Below are 18552 nucleotides of genomic sequence, written 5' to 3'. Positions count from 1 at the left end.
GGACGTTTTTGGAGCGTGAGGTGTTCGGACCCTCTACGCTTTACAGGCTCTGGCAAAGAACACGCCCGTGACGTCATCCACGCCCACCTTCATGTCCGGCGTCAGTCGGTACACACTGAGCTGCAGCAGATCGAAGCCGCTCTCTCTCAGACTGGAACACACCTGAGCCTCGTCCAGCGGCACGACCGGGATCCGGACGTCCGCCGCCGCCATGTAGTAACTCTCGCCCAGAGCTCCGATGAGCAGGAGGTGACCGCCGCTACGGAGGACGCCAGTCAGGTTACGCAGGGCGCGGGTGAACGACTGGAGATCGGGACTCACGCTCTCCAGGCAGAACGAGGACACCAGGCAGTCGACACCGCAGGCGGGTAAAGATCCGGACGGGAACGGGGACGGGTGGTGAACGTTAACCGGGAGAACGTCGCTCACCACGGAACGAAGCTTCTCAGCTTTCTCCTTCCACGCTGAAGAACTGGGATGAAAAGTATACAAACCGCTTCATCAGGGTCAGGGTCATGGTGGACCAGTCACAGTCTAAGCAATTGAGGGTTAAGGGCCTTGCTTAAGGGCCCAACTGTGGCAACCTGGCAGTGGTGGGGCTTGAACCATTGACCTCCTGATTACTAGTCCAGTACCTTAACCACTAGGGTACAATTGCCCAAAGTCAGTTGTACACACTCACACACACACTACACAGTTAGCCTGACTGCATGTCTTTGGACTGTGGGGAAACCGGAGCACCCGGAGGAAACCCACACAGACACACAGAGAACCCTGCCTGTCTGGACAGGGAATGGAACCCACAGCCTTGCTGTAAGGCGACCTCATTTATTCGGGTTGGTCTAATTCCACATGTTATCTATCACAGAGAGTCGTATAGCGTACAGAGTCATGCTATGCTCTCCTTGGATCATCCACCACTCATACAAGCATCTAGAACAACCAGCAGAGGTCACTGTAGCAGCAGTGAGGAACCACTTTAACCTCCGTCCTACTGCCAACTGTGTCTGTTAGATGCCTGAGCATGAGCATGGTGAGCTGGTGCATTAGACCTGGCTGTGCCCCCATGCTGGCATTTTAAACAAATACTGCAGCACGTGGCACACTTTAAATAACCAAGTGAACGTCATACCTGCGACCCTCCAGCTCACAGACATGTTTGAGGTAAGGGCTCCAATCAAAGCCGCCCTCACCCTCACCGTCCTTCAGCCATTTCTTCAACTCGATCCGGTTCACTTCCAGGAAATCGGAGAGGACGACCCGCTTGAAATGCTCACAGCCGCTCATCACCTGGTACAGAGTGGGTCCGGAACCCACATCCACCAGGATTTCTCCTTTAATTCCATCTGTAAAAACAAACAGTAACTCCTACTAAAGTTAGTCATGCTCTGTTTTCCTGATATTTTACTGAAGCCACTATACAGCTGCAAACCATGATGCTTCTCACAGACAACAACCGGATGTATTACAGCAGCAATTCACAATTATCACAAGCATCACACAACAACACATCAATGTAGTGTAATGGAAATAAAACAAGATATAAAAATTTAAAAGTATACCGATCAGCCATAACATTAAAACCACCTCCTTGTTTCTACACTCACTGTCCATTTTATCAGCTCCACTTACCATATAGAAGCACTTTGTAGCTACAATTACTGACTGTAGTCCATCTGTTTCTCTGCATGCTTTGTTAGCCCCCTTTCACCCTGTTCATCAATGGTCAGGACCCCCACAGGACCCCCACAGAGCAGGTATTATTTGGGTGGTGGATGATTCTCAGCACTGCAGTGACACTGACATGGTGGTGGTGTGTTAGTGTGTGTTGTGCTGGTATGAGTGGATCAGACACAGCAGCGCTGCTGGAGTTTTTAAACACCTCACCGTCACTGCTGAACTGAGAACAGTCCACCAACCAAAAATAACCAGCCAACAGCGCCCCGTGGACAGCGTCCTGTGACCACTGATGAAGGGCTAGAAGATGACCGACTCAAACAGCAGCAGTAGATGAGCGATCGTCTCTGACTTTACATCTACAAGGTGGGCCAACTAGGTAGGAGTGTCTGATAGAGTGGACAGTGAGTGGACACGGTGTTTAAAAACTCCAGCAGCACTGCTGTGTCTGATCCACTCATACCAGCACAACACACACTAACACACCACCACCATGTCAGTGTCACTGCAGTGCTGAGAATGATCCACCACCTAAATAATACCTGCTCTGTGGTGGTCCTGTGCGGGTCCTGAGCATTGAAGAACAGCATGAAAGGGGGCTAACAAAGCATGTAGAGAAACAGATGGACTACAGTCAGTAATTGTAGAACTACAAAGTGCTTCTATATGGTAAGTGTAAGTTTTTATATATATATATACTGTATATAGGAAATATAAGAACACTTAATTAGGGTTCACAAACTTTATCCTGAGACTGTATGTATCTGATTGGAAGGAGAACTTGGACTCACTCACCTTCACTGAAGGCTTTATGGAGGCACTTGAGCTTCCACGGTACGATGCTGTCGGCGCGGCTGAAGTCGGCCCTCGGCGGGATGTAGTTGTACCTCAGATACGCTTCAGGATCGAACCCTCGGTACGAATCTTCCATCGCTGCGATCGCTTCCCGTCTTCTGTTCTCTCCCTCCATCCTGCCGTCGTCCTCCTCACCTCCACCTGCACCTCCACATTTATACCTGCGCCCAGGGTTCCTCTCCGTCGGCTCCCCAATCAGCTCTCACCCCGAGGTCGACCAGACCCGACTTATCTTCTTATCGCTTCATCTCCAGAGAAACAGGAAATGGATCCTGCGCTCCACGTGAGAGCCTCGTTCACCTCGGGCAGCGATGGCATCGGGAGCTTTTTACTTTTTACTTTAGTTTTTATTTGATTGTAGTTTTAAGCTCCACTCGTTCTCCGTCTGCTCCAGCTCACCTCGGGGAGTTTTCGGCGGGTGGGTTTAGATTTTTTACCCTCCGTTTCATTCAGGTCAGAACGACGAGTTCAAGTCTCTGCTTGGACGCACTACCTTAAAAATTCTATAAAAATCTTTCTGTTTGTTGATTTCAGATGTTTTTTACATTTATTTACACTTTCATTTATTTATTCATACATGCATTGTCTGTTTTACCACCATTTTACCCTATTCAGGGTTGCAGTGGGTGCAATTCACCGGGTAAAAGGTAGGAAACACCCCGGAAAGGTCGCCTTCAGTCCATCACAGGGCAAACACACACACACACACATGCAACATGCAAACTCCATACAGAAAAGACCCGGACCGCTCCACCTGGGGAATCGAACCCAGGACCTTCTTGCTGTGAGGCGACAGTGCTGCCCACCAAGCCACCGCTCTTAGCTACTACTTTCATTCACTCGTTACTTCAATCCATTCTTTACACCCCTCTAATATCTAATTACGCTCCACACAGACACAGGGAGAACATGCAAACTACCCAGACCGTTCCACCTGGGGAATCGAACCCAGGACCTTCTTGCTGTGAGGCGACAGTGCTACCCACCGAGTTACTGTTGTACAGTATTTTTAAAATATTATATTTTCATTTACTCATTACATCAATCCATTATTAACACCCCTTTAATATCTAATTACCCCCCTACACACACACACACACACACAGGGCAGTTGTTAGTAGCTTCAGTTGGGTTCACTAAATATCTTTGTACTGTGGAGGGAAACCGAAGCACTCAAAAGAAAACCCACACAGACAGAACATGCAAACTCCACACATTAAGGATCCTGGTCGCCCAGCTAGAGAATCGAACCCAGGACCTTCAGCTGTGAGGCGACAGTGCTACCCACCGAGCCACCGTGTCGCCCTTAGTTACTGTTGTATAGTTTTATTTTTAACTCACTCACTTTCTTAACCGCATATCCAATCAGTGTTGCGGAGAGGGGGAGCCTATCCTAGCCTAAGAAGCCTATCCCAGCTTTTCAATGGGCGCAAGGCACACAGTAACACCCTGGACGGGGTGCCAGTACATCGCAGGGCAGACACACACATAAACACAAACACACTCATTCACCTACAGGGCAATTCAGTGTCTTCAATTAAACTGACTGCATGTCTTTGGACTGTGGGAGGAAACCCACACAGACACAGGGAGAACATGCAAACTCCACACAGAAAGGAATTTCTAGTAGCTTCAATGAGCCTGACTGCACGTCTTAGGACTTTTGGGAGGAAACCAGAGCCCGAAATGAAACCCACAGTGTCTCCCACATTGACTGTTGTATAGTTTTATTTACTTATTACTTCAGTCTATCATTTATAGCCCTCTAATACTGAGTCCCCCCCCCCCCACACACACACCCACGCACCCACACCCTGCCCCTCCCCGGCAGCACCACTTTTAATCTAATTCTATCCTCACTTCACCCTGAAGGTGCCTCTGTTAGTTCACAAAAAGCTGCCGAGATTTCAATCTGAGAAGCTGCCAGACATCAAGTTCGATTTCACCCTCGAACCTGCAGCCCAGTGGTGATGAAACTAAAGATCCTCAACAAATAAACTGTCATTCAGAATAAATCTGATTACTTTTCTGGGTGCGTTTTTATTTTTAGTAGAGATCAGAATGATTCTGTCTGTAGTTTAGTGACAAATAAAAGATTTTATCTTGGACTTTATAAACGTTTAAAATTTCCTTCAAAACAGAAATGACTTTTTTGTATCTGCAATAATTATATTTTTATGGTAATTGAACCAGGCTAATGACAACTCAAAAGTATTATTATTATTAATTATATTATTGTAGTTGTTTATTTAGATTGTATTATTATTATTATTATTTTAATCATTATTTAAATTTTAGTACAATTGTTTTATTATTAATATTGTTGTTTATTATTTAGATTTGATTAGATTGTTGTTATTTATCATATATTTATACTATTAGTTTACTATTATTATTATTATATTTTAGTTATTTATTATTTGGATTTTATTACTGTTATTTGTTGTTGCTATTATTATTATATTTTAGTAATTTATTATTTACACTTTATTACTATTATTTGTGTTTTCATTTACATTTTCGACATTTAGCAGACGCTTTTATCCAAAGCGACTTACAGTTGAAGCAGTATACAATCTAAGCAATTGTATACTAAGTGGAAGTGTCCCAAACCACAAGCCCTAATCCCTTTCAGTGCAAATTGGATCTGTCCTAAACCACAAACCTTTAATTACTAAACAGAGCACAAAGACACAATCAGTTCAATATACAGTGTATCACAAAAGTGAGTACACCCCTCACATTTCTGCAAATATTTTATTATATCTTTTCATGGGACAACACTATAGACATGAAACTTGGATATAACTTAGAGTAGTCAGTGTACAACTTGTATAGCAGTGTAGATTTACTGTCTTCTGAAAATAACTCAACACACAGCCATTAATGTCTAAATAGCTGGCAACATAAGTGAGTACACCCCACAGTGAACATGTCCAAATTGTGCCCAAAGTGTCAATATTTTGTGTGACCACCATTATTAGCACTGCCTTAACCCTCCTGGGCATGGAATTCACCAGAGCTGCACAGGTTGCTACTGGAATCCTCTTCCACTCCTCCATGATGACATCACGGAGCTGGTGGATGTTAGACACCTTGAACTCCTCCACCTTCCACTTGAGGATGCGCCACAGGTGCTCAATTGGGTTTAGTCCATCACCTTTACCTTCAGCTTCCTCAGCAAGGCAGTTGTAATCTTGGAGGTTGTGTTTGGGGTCGTTATCCTGTTGGAAAACTGCCATGAGGCCCAGTTTTCGAAGGGAGGGGATCATGCTCTGTTTCAGAATGTCACAGTACATGTTGGAATTCATGTTTCCCTCAATGAACTGCAGCTCCCCAGTGCCAGCAACACTCATGCAGCCCAAGACCATGATGCTACCACCACCATGCTTGACTGTAGGCAAGATACAGTTGTCTTGGTACTTCTCACCAGGGCGCCGCCACACATGCTGGACACCATCTGAGCCAAACAAGTTTATCTTGGTCTCGTCAGACCACAGGGCATTCCAGTAATCCATGTTCTTGGACTGCTTGTCTTCAGCAAACTGTTTGCGGGCTTTCTTGTGCGTCAGCTTCCTTCTGGGATGACGACCATGCAGACCGAGTTGATGCAGTGTGCGGCGTATGGTCTGAGCACTGACAGGCTGACCTCCCACGTCTTCAACCTCTGCAGCAATGCTGGCAGCACTCATGTGTCTATTTTTTAAAGCCAACCTCTGGATATGACGCCAAACACGTGGACTCAACTTCTTTGGTCGACCCTGGCGAAGCCTGTTCCGAGTGGAACCTGTCCTGGAAAACCGCTGTATGACCTTGGCCACCATGCTGTAGCTCAGTTTCAGGGTGTTAGCAATCTTCTTATAGCCCAGGCCATCTTTGTGGAGAGCAACAATTCTATTTCTCACATCCTCAGAGAGTTCTTTGCCATGAGGTGCCATGTTGAATATCCTGTGGTCAGTATGAGAGAATTGTACCCAAAACACCAAATTTAACAGCCCTGCTCCCCATTTACACCTGGGACCTTGACACATGACACCAGGGAGGGACAACGACACATTTGGGCACAATTTGGACATGTTCACTGTGGGGTGTACTCACTTATGTTGCCAGCTATTTAGACCTTAATGGCTGTGTGTTGAGTTATTTTCAGAAGACAGTAAATCTACACTGCTATACAAGTTGTACACTGACTACTCTAAGTTATATCCAAGTTTCATGTCTATAGTGTTGTCCCATGAAAAGATATAATGAAATATTTGCAGAAATGTGAGGGGTGTACTCACTTTTGTGATACACTGTATATATATATATATATATATATATATATATATATATATATATATATATATATATATATATATATATATATATATATATATATATATATATATATATATATATATATATATATACTGTATATATATGGTAATAGAATAGATTGCCTTTGGTTGTCATTTATACATATACAGGTGTGCAGTATTCCAGCTGTTATGCCCCTGGAGCAAACAGGGTTGAAGGTCTTGCTAAATAGCAGAGCTGGGATTCAAACTCTTAACCTTTCGGTTGATAGGGCCCGAAGCTCCTCCCACTAGGCCACCACTGTCCCCACTCTACACTAGAGGTTAATGATACTGAGTGCAGCAGTGATGATGATCAGCACCACTCTCAGCTACATCATCACGATGACATCACCACACTCCAAAACCTCGGGAATAAGTTCCTGTGTTTCATGAGTTTGTGCTCATTTGAACTCAGACACTGAGACAGTGAGCAGCACAAATCATGTTCTCCTGTGGCAGAGAAGCAAAGAAACTAGAGATGCAGGAAAGAGAGGATCAAAAGGAAGAGATGGTCCTGGAGAACCAGGTAGTGCAGAGGAACCTGGTAGGGACGTTGAAGGATCAGCTGGAGAAGCAAACAGAGAAAATAGAGGAAATTCCAGAGAACCAGAGGAAGAAACGAGTGAAGAAGGGGGTTCTGGTTATAGAGATTGAGATGAAGAGAGCACAGAGTCAGGTGGCCCCGCTGGATCCGGTGGATAAACCAGAGCAGGTAGTTCTAGAGGACCAGGGGCAGAAACAGGTAAAACAGATGATTCTTGACATTGAGATGAAAAAGGCACAGAGGCAGGTGGCCCTGCTGGACCTGATGGATAAACCAGAGCAGGTAGTTCTAGAGGACCAGGGGAAGAAACGGGTGAAACAGATGATTCTTGACATGGAGACTGAGATGAAGAAGGTACAGAGGCAGGTGGACACGCTGGCTAAACCAGAGCAGGTAGTTCTAGAGGACCAGGAAAAGAAACAGGTCAAACAGATGGTTCTTGACATAGAGACTAAGTTGAAGAAGGTAGAGAGGCAGGTGGACCTGGTAGATAAACCAGAGCAGGTAGTTCTAGGGGACCAGAAGAGAAAATGGGTAAAACAGCTGGTTCTTGGCATAGAGACTAGGATGAAGAAGGTACAGAGGCAGGTGGCCCCGCTGGACCCGGTGGCTAAACCAAAGCAGGTAGGTTTAGAGGACCAGGGAAAGAAACGGATAAAAAAGGTGGTTCGGTTTTTAGGAGTTAATATGAAGAAGCCAAATTTTGAGGAGAAAATGGTCCCCAAAAACCTGGAGCAAAAAGGGCTGGAGAAGCAGGTGCCTCTGATGGACCAGATGAAGAAGGTGGAGGAACGGGTAGCTCTAGTGAACTCGCTGAAGGACCTAGACAGGGATGAAGCACCTGAGCACCGGTGGACAGAACTGGATGAGCCAGCAGCTTTGGAGCACCAAATAAGAAACCCGGAGGAGCAGAACCTGGATAGAGGATGGACTGAAGGTACGTTTGAGGGATTTTATAGATAGATGGTGGTGATCTGATTAAGGTGAACATTACAAACTGAATCAGATTTCATTTCTCCATCAGATCCACAGCAGTCCGTCATTCTGAAGAACATCTCCGAGGCGTCCTCTAACAAAACGGACCACCAGCAGCTGCAGGACGACGTTCTTGTTCCCCCCATTGTTGAAGCCCAACCTGAAGAGTTTGGGGCTCTGATGGAGACCGTGTGTGAAGATGGACATCAGGAAGATCAAGGTATGGTTTGTATTCAGAAATACACGTTATACACACGCTAGGTGGAGTAACGCTGGAGTTTCCTTTAACACGTGTGCATGTCGGCTCTGTGTCGCTGTGTAGGCGTGTCAGTGCCGGCCGTCGCCCCTCCGCCGTCGTGTCCCAAAAACAAACTCAAGAAGAACCAGACTGAGAACCACACGCCCAGTACCATCAACAACATCCTGAAGGGTTTTGTCATCGGCGCTGCTGTTGGGTTGCCGGTCGCTGTAGCTTCCCGTCGACTGTCCTCGTTCTTCAAGATCTGACGTGGAGACGATCCGGAGAACCAACACGCCAACTTTTCCAACATTAAAATAAAAATCAAGTGCATTCATCAACTTGTTGGTTGGTTTGATTTTGTGCACATGTAACCGGTCCACTTTATAATGATGAGGAACCGGTCACGCTACTTCTGCGTTGTGTTGCGTTTTATTATTTTAAAAAGAAGAAGAAGACCCATGGACCACTGCTGCTAGCATCAGACATATATTTATTGTACATACACAAGTAGTTAGGAAGTAGAATAAAGCAGGTTATACAATCAGTCTAGTGGAGACGTGTGCGTGTTTACATAAAGATAGGCATACGTGTAAGTGTGTGTAGAAAGTTCTATACTAACAGAAAGTATGAAGTATTTATGAAGTATTTAGCTTGTTGGCTAAAGTAAAAACAGTGTTTTGCTTGTTTTTTAAATTAAACTGTTTTGCTCTTGGCGAGGGTTTTAGAACAAAAAATGTTTAGAGCCACGATTTTAGCATCAAGGTTTGTAGCCAACGTTTCCAACACTGTATAAAGTCCACAAGGTGAAATATTAAATCTTCAGTTTTCCTTTTGTTTGTGATTTATTTTATACTGATTTTAAGGTGCCCAAGTGGCACAGCGGGATATTCTGCTAGCACACCAGCGCCGAGATTCTGAACTCCTCGAAACCGTGTTGCCACCGGGTGGCTAAACGACATCTAGCGGGCATAATTGGCAGTGCCTGCAGCAGATACATTACTGCTAGGGCGGGGTGACCGGACTATGTGTTTAGAGTGTGAGATTTTGGAGTGTGTTTACAAGGATCTTGACAGCTCAGTCAAAAGAGCTTTTTGGACCGACAAGGTCAGGCTGAAAACCGAGGTTCTGATTCATCCAGCTGGGTGAAGGTCACACACCAGTTTCTGCACTCCAGTGAAGTTCCTCCACACTAAACTCATCACGTCCTTATAGAACTTTGTGTGCAGAGTGGCAGTCATGTTGAACCAGGAAAAAACCTTCCCCAAACTGTTCCCAAAAAGTATTAAGCATAGAACTGCTTTTATAGAGCTGATTTTATACGCTTGTTAACACTGGGTGTGGCTGAAACAGCTGAACTCAGTAATTAGGAGACGTGTCCACATACTTTTGAGTTGTTTGTATCAGATCATCAGGTCACACCGCCACCTAGTGGTGCAGGAACCACAGTACATCAGACTGATATTTTAATTTTGATGAACTTGTGTTCTTTTGGCCACTTACATTTTACATTTACATTTTCTGCATTTAGCAGCTGCTCTTATCCAGACCGACTTACAGAAGTGCTTCCATAGTAAACATTTCATTTCTCTAGTTTAAGTAAACATCAGTTGAAGAACACAAATCTGCTGAAACCTGTTAGGATCAAAGTGGGTTTTTTTTTTTTTTTTGGAAATGGAAGAAAAATTGTTAGTTAAGTCAAGTCAAGTCAACTTTATTTATATACAGTTTTTTACAATAGACATTGTCTCAAAGCAACTTTACAAAATCCAGGACCAACAGATACAAAAACCCCTGTTGAGCAAGCCGAGGGCGACTGTGGCAAGGAAAAACTCCCTGAAAATTACAGGAAGAAACCTTGAGGGGAACCAGACTCAGCAGGGCCCATCCTTCTTGGGTGTCCTGGAGGATACTTTAAATAAATGCACGATTTACCCAAAGCATATAAACACAGGATTAAATTATCTAAAAGTTATAACTGGTAATAAATAGATAAATAAATAAATAATAATAATAGAGTTGTTATTCGGTCTAGTCTTCAATAAGGTCTGTAGTGAGTTCTTGTCATTCTTGGTGCAATTACTCCAGACCCGTCACATCCGGCAGGAGCAGCATCGTTGTCACGGCAGTCTCGACTTCAATCCTTAACCTCGGCGGGTAAACAGGTTTCCATCAGAATGCCTTTGGAGTAAAACAACAGAGAATGTAGTTAATAATGTACAATGCTAGTTGAGTAAAACAGTTTTACAGAGAGTTTTAGACTCCGGCAGCCCTAAATATTACAGTAGAACTAAAAGGGAGAGCGAGCAGGTAACAAGGTCATGACAGCTTTCACAGGACATCAGCGCCCACCTCCCCTACCCAAACCGGAGTGATCGGACAAGAGAGGCAGAACAGCAGCAACCCAACATCCCTGATCACCACAAGTTTCTATGACCAAGAACCCCCAAGCTCTGCACCTTGTCTATACTAATCAAAAGCCTGAGAAAATAAATATGTTTTCAGTCTAGACTTAAACATCGAGACTGTGTCCGAATCCCGAACAGAGGCAGGAAGATTATTCCAGAGTTGTGGAGCTTTGTAAGAAAATGCTCTTCCACCAGCTGTGGTCTTTTTAATTCTAGGAACTATAAGTAACCCTGCATCTTGTGAACGAAGTGGACGCGCTGGGTTGTAGTGATTAATAAGTTCACTCAGATACTGTGGTACAGACCATGTAGCACTTTATAGGTTAGTAAAAGTATTTTGTAATCAATGCAGAATTGAACTGGCAGCCAGTGAAGAGATGATAGAACAGGAGTAATATGATCAAATTTTTTAGTTCTAGTTCGAGCTGCTGCATTTTGAACTAACTGGAGTTTGTTTATGGATCTACCAGAGCATCCAGTTAGAAGAGCATTACAATAATCTAACCAAGAAGTTATAAACGCATGGATCAGTTGTTTGGCGTCATTAACAGATAGTATATTTCTTATTTTAGAAATATTACACAAATGATAGAAAGCAACTCTAGTAATATTATTAACGTGTGCATCAAAGGAAAGATCTGAATCTATTGTGACACCCAAGTTTTTTATGTTGTTTACACTTTAATCTTCTATCTTACTGATTGTGTCAGTATCATTTGGTTTGGCTGATATATACAGCTGTGTGTCATCTGCATAGCAGTGAAAGTTTATGCCATGTTTATGAATAATTTCACCTAGTGGAAGCATATAGAGTGTAAATAATAGCGGTCCCAGTACCGACCCCTGTGGAACACAACACTTTACTTTTGTAGTTTCCGAGCATTTATTATTTACATAAACAAATTGAGAGCGGTCAGTCAAATATGATTAAAACCAAGAGAGTGCGAGTCCTTTAACACCTACTGTATTTTCTAGCCTCTCCAGTAAAATGTTCTGATCGACCGTATCAAACGCTGCACTAAGATCTAATAGAACAAGAAAAGAGACACATCCATTATCAGAAGACATTAACAACTCGTTAACTACTCTAATTAATGCGGTTTCGGTACTATGGTTGGGTCTAAATCCTGATTGAAATTTTTCATGAATACAATTTTCATTCAAATAAGAACATAATTGTTTGGAAACTACTTTTTCTAATATTTTAGAGACAAAAGGAAGGTTTGAAATTGGCCTATAATTAGCTAGTACATGTGGATCAAGATTAGTTTTTTTAATCAGGGGTTTAATAACAGCACTTTTAAACAATTTAGGTACGTACCCAAGGCTAAGGGATGCATTGATTAATGTAAGCAGGGGCTCTACAATAGCTGGCAGTAAATCTTTAAGTAAACGAGTTGGAACAGGATCGAGTATACACGATGATGACTTTGATTATTTAATCAACACAGTTAGTTCATTTTGGGAGATTGAATTAAAGGAATTTAGTTGGATTAACTCGTTACTATTATCACCAATGCTGCTCAGAGTGAGTCCATACTTAACATTGGCAAGTGACACATTTTGACTCTGAAGTCGTATTTTTTCTATCTTGTCATTAAAGAATTTTAAAGAATCATCGCTGGTACAGTCGGGCGGTATATTAGATTCAGTTTCATTGACGTTTTTAGTTAATTTGGACACTGTCTCAAAAAGGAATCTAGGATTGTTCTTATTTTTCTCTATTAGGGACGAATAATATAAAGATTTAGCTTTTATAAGTGCATGTTTATACTCAGTTAGAGCATCTTTCCAAGCAATCTTATACACTTCCAGTGTAGTGTGACGCCACTTGCGTTCTAATTTCCGTGCTGCCTGCTTAAGTGTGCATGTGTGGTCATTGTACCATGGAGCAAGTTTTTTCTCCATAATCAGTTTAGTTTTGAGTGGGGCTACGTTATCTAAGGTTGTGCACAATACGGTCTCTAGGTTTTGAGTTGCCTGATCTAGTTTTTTAGATCTAGATCTAAACGCTGCTGCTCGGTTACTCACAGGTACAAAGAAAAGGGAGCACATCTCACCCATCCTGGCCTCTCTTCATTGGCTCCCAGTAAAATATCGCACAGATTTTAAGGTTCTTTTATTCGTATACAAGGCTCTCCATGGTGTAGCCCCATCCTATATTTCTGACCTCATTTGCGCCCACTCTACCTCCAGAATCCTGAGATCTTCTGACCAGTTGCTTTTAGCTGTCCCACGTTCTCGGATGAGTTCCAAAGGTGATCGGGCTTTCTCTGTGGCTGCCCCAAAACTTTGGAACAGCTTGCCACTTTTCATTAAGACATCCCCTACAGTTGATCGTTTTAAATCCAATTTGAAGACCTATTTATTTTCACAGGCTGTTGAGCTGTAGCATGGCTTTTTTTCTGTTTTATTTACTCTAATTTTATTTTGCTATATGTCTTTTACTTCATTTCATTTCACTGGCTTGTTGTACTGTTGTTTAAACTAATTGTTTTTATTATTGTTTGATTTTATTGTACAGTGCCTTGGGTGACCCTTTGGGTCTTTGAAGACGCTTTATAAATAAACCTGACTTGACTTGACATTCTGATTTAGTGATGATATCTGAGCATGAAAATATCTCAGTCTTTCAATACTGTTTAAGAGCTTTTGCTTCAGTTCCTCTAGACCTCTAGACAACTGCCTAGAACACGAGCTGCAATCCATGAGCTGACCACAATCTTACATGAGACAGTGGAGAGGAGAGGGAAGCGCTGTGGAGCTCCTGTCAGCAGAGACAAATTCATCTACGATGACACGAGTGAGGCTGGTAATCATGGAGTAGGAGGCAGGGGCATCTGCATAAACGAACAATTAAAAACACTCGCCAGCATGAATATTTTTTCACAGAATAGTTTGTCTTATCTGCAGACAGAGATGGGGGGGCAGTGAGGTGGATGGTTGAGTTCATGTTGTGGAGACCCCCACCCCCCTGCCATGGGCTCAAGTGAACACCCCCCCCCCCCCCCCCCCCGTTATGCCACTGGTTTCTGCTCCTACAAAGAAACATTTTTTATCATCCGTTGAAATAAATAAAAGCAATGTTACTTAGAATAGTCAGTAGTGTTTTATTTAACAATAAAAACATGGTATATTTTAATGAATGCAATATTAAAATTAGAGCTGATCGAATTTCAGGATTACAGTGGGGCCAAAAAGTATTTAGTCAGCCACTGATTGTGCAGGTTCTCCTACTTAGAAAGATGAGAGAGGTCTGTAATTTTCATCATAGCTACACTTCAACTATGAGAGACAAAATAAGAAAAAAAATCCAGGAAATCACATTGTAGGATTTTTAAAGAATTTATTTGTAAATTATGGTGGAAAATAAGTATTTGGTCACCCACAAACAAGCAAGATTTCTGGCTCTCACAGACCTGTCACTTCTTCTTTGAGAAGCTCTTCTGTCCTCCACTCGTTACCTGTATTAATGGCACCTGTTTGACCTCGTTATCTGTATAAAAGACACCTGTCCACAGCCTCAAACAGTCAGACTCCAAACTCAACCATGGCCAAGACCAAAGATCTGTCGAAGGACACCAGGAAGAAAATTGTAGACCTGCACCAGGCTGGGAAGAGTGAATCTACAATAGGCAAGCAGGTTGGTGTAAATAAATCAACTGTGGGAGCAATTGTAAGAAAATGGAAGACATACAAGACCATTGATAATCTCCCTTGATCTGGGGCCCCACGCAAGATCTCATCCCGTGTGGTCAAAATGATCATGAGAACGGTGAGCAAAAATCCCAGAACTACACGGAGGGACCTGATGAATGACCTGCAGAGAGCTGGGACCAAAGTAACAAAGGCTACCATCAGTAACACTACGCCGAGAGGGACTCAAATCCTGCAGTGCCAGGCGTGTCCCCCTGTTTAAGCCAGTACATGTCCAGGCCCGTCTGAAGTTTGCCAGAGAGCATATGGATGATCCAGAAGAGGATTGGAAGAATATCATGTGGTCAGATGAAACCAAAATGGAACTTTTTGGTAAAAACTCAACTCGTCGTGTTTGGTGGAAGAAGAATGCTGAGTTGCATCCCAAGAACACCATACCTACTGTGAAGCATGGGGGTGGAAACATCATGCTTTGGGGCTGTTTTTCTGCAAAGGGGACAGGACGACTGATCCGTGTTAAGGGAAGAATGAACGGGGCCATGTATCGTGAGATTTTAAGCCAAAACCTCCTTCCATCAGTGAGAGCATTGAAGATGGAACGTGGCTGGGTCTTCCAGCATGACAATGATCCCAAACACACCGCTCGGGCAACGAAGGAGTGGCTCCGTAAAAAGCATTTCAAGGTTCTGGAGTGGCCTAGCCAGTCTTTGTGGAGGGAGTTGAAAGTCCATGTTTCCCAGCGACAGCCCCAAAACATTACTGCTCTAGAGATCTGCATGGAGGAATAAGCCAAAATACCAGCTACAGTGTGTGCAAACCTGGTGAAGACTTACAGGAAACGTTTGACCTCTGTCATTGCCAACAAAGGTTATGTTACAAAGTATTGAGTTAAACTTTTGTTATTGACCAAATACTTATTTTCCACCATATTTTACAAATAAATTCTTTAAAAATCCTACAATGTGATTTCCTGGATTTTTTTTTCTCATTTTGTCTCTCATAGTTGAAGTGTAGCTATGATGAAAATTACAGACCTCTCTCATCTTTCTAGTAGGAGAACTTGCACAATCAGTGACTGACTAAATACTTTTTGGCCCCACTGTAATTTGGTTAATTCGAATGAACGTTTTTACTAGATGTTGTGAAAAATGTGACAATCGCAAAATCAGCTCGATTTCAAAACCAGAGGATGAACAGACAGGCAACGAAAACCAAAACAGTAAACGGAAGACAAGGATCATACACGGTAATGGTTAGATTTAGAAATCAAACCCGCAAACACGATCAACAAAACTTCACAACGAGACACATTGTTATATATTATATATTATTATATATTATATATTTATTTGTCATATATACATATACAGGTGTGCAGTATTCCAGCTGTTATGCCCCTGGAGCAAACAGGGTTGAAGGTCTTGCTAAATAGCAGAGCTGGGATTCAAACTCTTAACCTTTCGGTTGATAGGGCCCGAAGCTCCTCCCACTAGGCCACCACTGTCCCCACTCTACACTAGAGGTTAATGATACTGAGTGCAGCAGTGATGATGATCAGCACCACTCTCAGCTACATGCACACATTGTGACATCATCACGATGACATCACCACACTCCAAAACCTCGGGAATAAGTTCCTGTGTTTCATGAGTTTGTGCTCATTTGAACTCAGACACTGAGACAGTGAGCAGCACAAATCATGTTCTCCTGTGGCAGAGAAGCAAAGAAACTAGAGATGCAGGAAAGAGAGGATCAAAAGGAAGAGATGGTCCTGGAGAACCAGGTAGTGCAGAGGAACCAGGTAGGGACGTTGAAGGATCAGCTGGAGAAGCAAACAGAGAAAATAGAGGAAATTCCAGAGAACCAGAGGAAGAAACGAGTGAAGAAGGGGGTTCTGGTTATAGAGATTGAGATGAAGAGAGCACAGAGTCAGGTGGCCCCGCTGGATCCGGTGGATAAACCAGAGCAGGTAGTTCTAGAGGACCAGGGGCAGAAACAGGTAAAACAGATGATTCTTGACATTGAGATGAAAAAGGCACAGAGGCAGGTGGCCCTGCTGGACCTGATGGATAAACCAGAGCAGGTAGTTCTAGAGGACCAGGGGAAGAAACGGGTGAAACAGATGATTCTTGACATGGAGACTGAGATGAAGAAGGTACAGAGGCAGGTGGACATGCTGGCTAAACCAGAGCAGATAGTTCTAGAGGACCAGGAAAAGAAACAGGTCAAACAGATGGTTCTTGACATAGAGACTAAGTTGAAGAAGGTAGAGAGGCAGGTGGACCTGGTAGATAAACCAGAGCAGGTAGTTCTAGGGGACCAGAAGAGAAAATGGGTAAAACAGCTGGTTCTTGGCATAGAGACTAGGATGAAGAAGGTACAGAGGCAGGTGGCCCCGCTGGACCCGGTGGCTAAACCAAAGCAGGTAGGTTTAGAGGACCAGGGAAAGAAACGGATAAAAAAGGTGGTTAGGTTTTTAGGAGTTAATATGAAGAAGCCAAATTTTGAGGAGAAAATGGACCTGGAGAAAAAAAGGCTGGAGAAGCAGGTCCCTCGGATGGACCAGATGAAGAAGGTGGAGGAACGGGTAGCTCTAGTGAACTCGCTGAAGGACCTAGACAGGGATGAAGCACCTGAGCACCGGTGGACAGAACTGGATGAGCCAGCAGCTTTGGAGCACCAAATAAGAAACCCGGAGGAGCAGAACCTGGATAGAGGATGGACTGAAGGTACGTTTGAGGGATTTTATAGATAGATGGTGGTGATCTGATTAAGGTGAGCATTACAAACTGAATCAGATTTCATTTCTCCATCAGATCCACAGCAGTCCGTCATTCTGAAGAACATCTCCGAGGCGTCCTCTAACAAAACGAACCACCAGCAGCTGCAGGACGACGTTCTTGTTCCCCCCATTGTTGAAGCCCAACCTGAAGAGTTTGGGGCTCTGATGGAGACCGTGTGTGAAGATGGACATCAGGAAGATCAAGGTATGGTTTGTATTCAGAAATACACGTTATACACACGCTAGGTGGAGTAACGCTGGAGTTTCCTTTAACACGTGTGCATGTCGGCTCTGTGTCGCTGTGTAGGCGTGTCAGTGCCGGCCGTCGCCCCTCCGCCGTCGTGTCCCAAAAACAAACTCAAGAAGAACCAGACTGAGAACCACACGCCCAGTACCATCAACAACATCCTGAAGGGTTTTGTCATCGGCGCTGCTGTTGGGTTGCCGGTCGCTGTAGCTTCCCGTCGACTGTCCTCGTTCTTCAAGATCTGACGTGGAGACGATCCGGAGAACCAACACGCCAACTTTTCCAACATTAAAATAAAAATCAAGTGCATTCATCAACTTGTTGGTTGGTTTGATTTTGTGCACATGTAACCGGTCCACTTTATAATGATGAGGAACCGGTCACGCTACTTCTGCGTTGTGTTGCGTTTTATTATTTTAAAAAGAAGAAGAAGACCCATGGACCACTGCTGCTAGCATCAGACATATATTAATTGTACATACACAAGTAGTTAGGAAGTAGAATAAAGCAGGTTATACAATCAGTCTAGTGGAGACGTGTGCGTGTTTACATAAAGATAGGCATACGTGTAAGTGTGTGTAGAAAGTTCTATACTAACAGAAAGTATGAAGTATTTATGAAGTATTTAGCTTGTTGGCTAAAGTAAAAACAGTGTTTTGCTTGTTTTTTTAATTAAACTGTTTTGTTGTTGGTTGGTGTTTCAGAAAAAAACCATTTAGAGCCACTATTTTAGCATCAAGTTTTTATCCAACAATGCCAACACTGTATAAACTTTATATAAATAAAATCCATGAGGTGAAATATTAAATCTTCAGTTTTCTTTTTGTTT

General features: G+C 43.3%; 3 protein-coding genes across 3 annotated transcripts; 2 read left to right on the top strand and 1 right to left on the bottom strand.

Annotated features, from left to right (window-relative positions):
• Positions 1–33: 33 nt before the first annotated feature.
• Positions 34–2647, bottom strand: LOC134322112 (phenylethanolamine N-methyltransferase). Its single transcript, XM_063003982.1, has 3 exons — positions 2473–2647; positions 1133–1346; positions 34–472 (listed from the first exon to the last, which is right to left on the bottom strand). The coding sequence occupies exons 1-3, from the start codon at positions 2645–2647 to the stop codon at positions 34–36; spliced, it is 828 nt and encodes a 275-aa protein (XP_062860052.1).
• A 4647-nt stretch (positions 2648–7294) lies between these two features.
• Positions 7295–8970, top strand: LOC134322018 (uncharacterized). The gene is made up of 3 exons (XM_063003889.1): positions 7295–8353; positions 8441–8611; positions 8714–8970. The coding sequence occupies exons 1-3, from the start codon at positions 7315–7317 to the stop codon at positions 8896–8898; spliced, it is 1395 nt and encodes a 464-aa protein (XP_062859959.1). The 5' UTR covers positions 7295–7314; the 3' UTR covers positions 8899–8970.
• Positions 8971–16370: 7400 nt separating this feature from the next.
• On the top strand, positions 16371–18040 carry LOC134322017 (trichohyalin-like). The gene is made up of 3 exons (XM_063003888.1): positions 16371–17423; positions 17511–17681; positions 17784–18040. Exons 1-3 carry the CDS (start codon positions 16394–16396, stop codon positions 17966–17968), a joined length of 1386 nt encoding a protein of 461 aa, XP_062859958.1. The 5' UTR covers positions 16371–16393; the 3' UTR covers positions 17969–18040.
• Positions 18041–18552: the final 512 nt, after the last annotated feature.

Source organism: Trichomycterus rosablanca, chromosome 10, assembly GCF_030014385.1.
Source record: "Trichomycterus rosablanca isolate fTriRos1 chromosome 10, fTriRos1.hap1, whole genome shotgun sequence".
Classification (NCBI taxonomy): Eukaryota; Metazoa; Chordata; class Actinopteri; order Siluriformes; family Trichomycteridae; genus Trichomycterus; species Trichomycterus rosablanca.
This window is presented reverse-complemented; position numbering and strand designations above follow the sequence as displayed.

Bases quoted from the DNA above. Each gene is read 5' to 3' on its own strand.
- LOC134322018 (XM_063003889.1), top strand. From the start codon at position 7,315: ATGTTCTCCTGTGGCAGAGAAGCAAAGAAACTAGAGATGCAGGAAAGA. The intron at 8,354-8,440 runs GTACGTTTGAGG...TTTCTCCATCAG, and splicing joins GGATAGAGGATGGACTGAAG to ATCCACAGCAGTCCGTCATT. The intron at 8,612-8,713 runs GTATGGTTTGTA...GTCGCTGTGTAG, and splicing joins TGGACATCAGGAAGATCAAG to GCGTGTCAGTGCCGGCCGTC.
- LOC134322017 (XM_063003888.1), top strand. From the start codon at position 16,394: ATGTTCTCCTGTGGCAGAGAAGCAAAGAAACTAGAGATGCAGGAAAGA. The intron at 17,424-17,510 runs GTACGTTTGAGG...TTTCTCCATCAG, and splicing joins GGATAGAGGATGGACTGAAG to ATCCACAGCAGTCCGTCATT. The intron at 17,682-17,783 runs GTATGGTTTGTA...GTCGCTGTGTAG, and splicing joins TGGACATCAGGAAGATCAAG to GCGTGTCAGTGCCGGCCGTC.
- LOC134322112 (XM_063003982.1), bottom strand. From the start codon at position 2,647: ATGGAGGGAGAGAACAGAAGACGGGAAGCGATCGCAGCGATGGAAGAT. The intron at 1,347-2,472 runs GTGAGTGAGTCC...TTGTTTTTACAG, and splicing joins CCATAAAGCCTTCAGTGAAG to ATGGAATTAAAGGAGAAATC. The intron at 473-1,132 runs GTATGACGTTCA...TTTTCATCCCAG, and splicing joins TGTGAGCTGGAGGGTCGCAG to TTCTTCAGCGTGGAAGGAGA.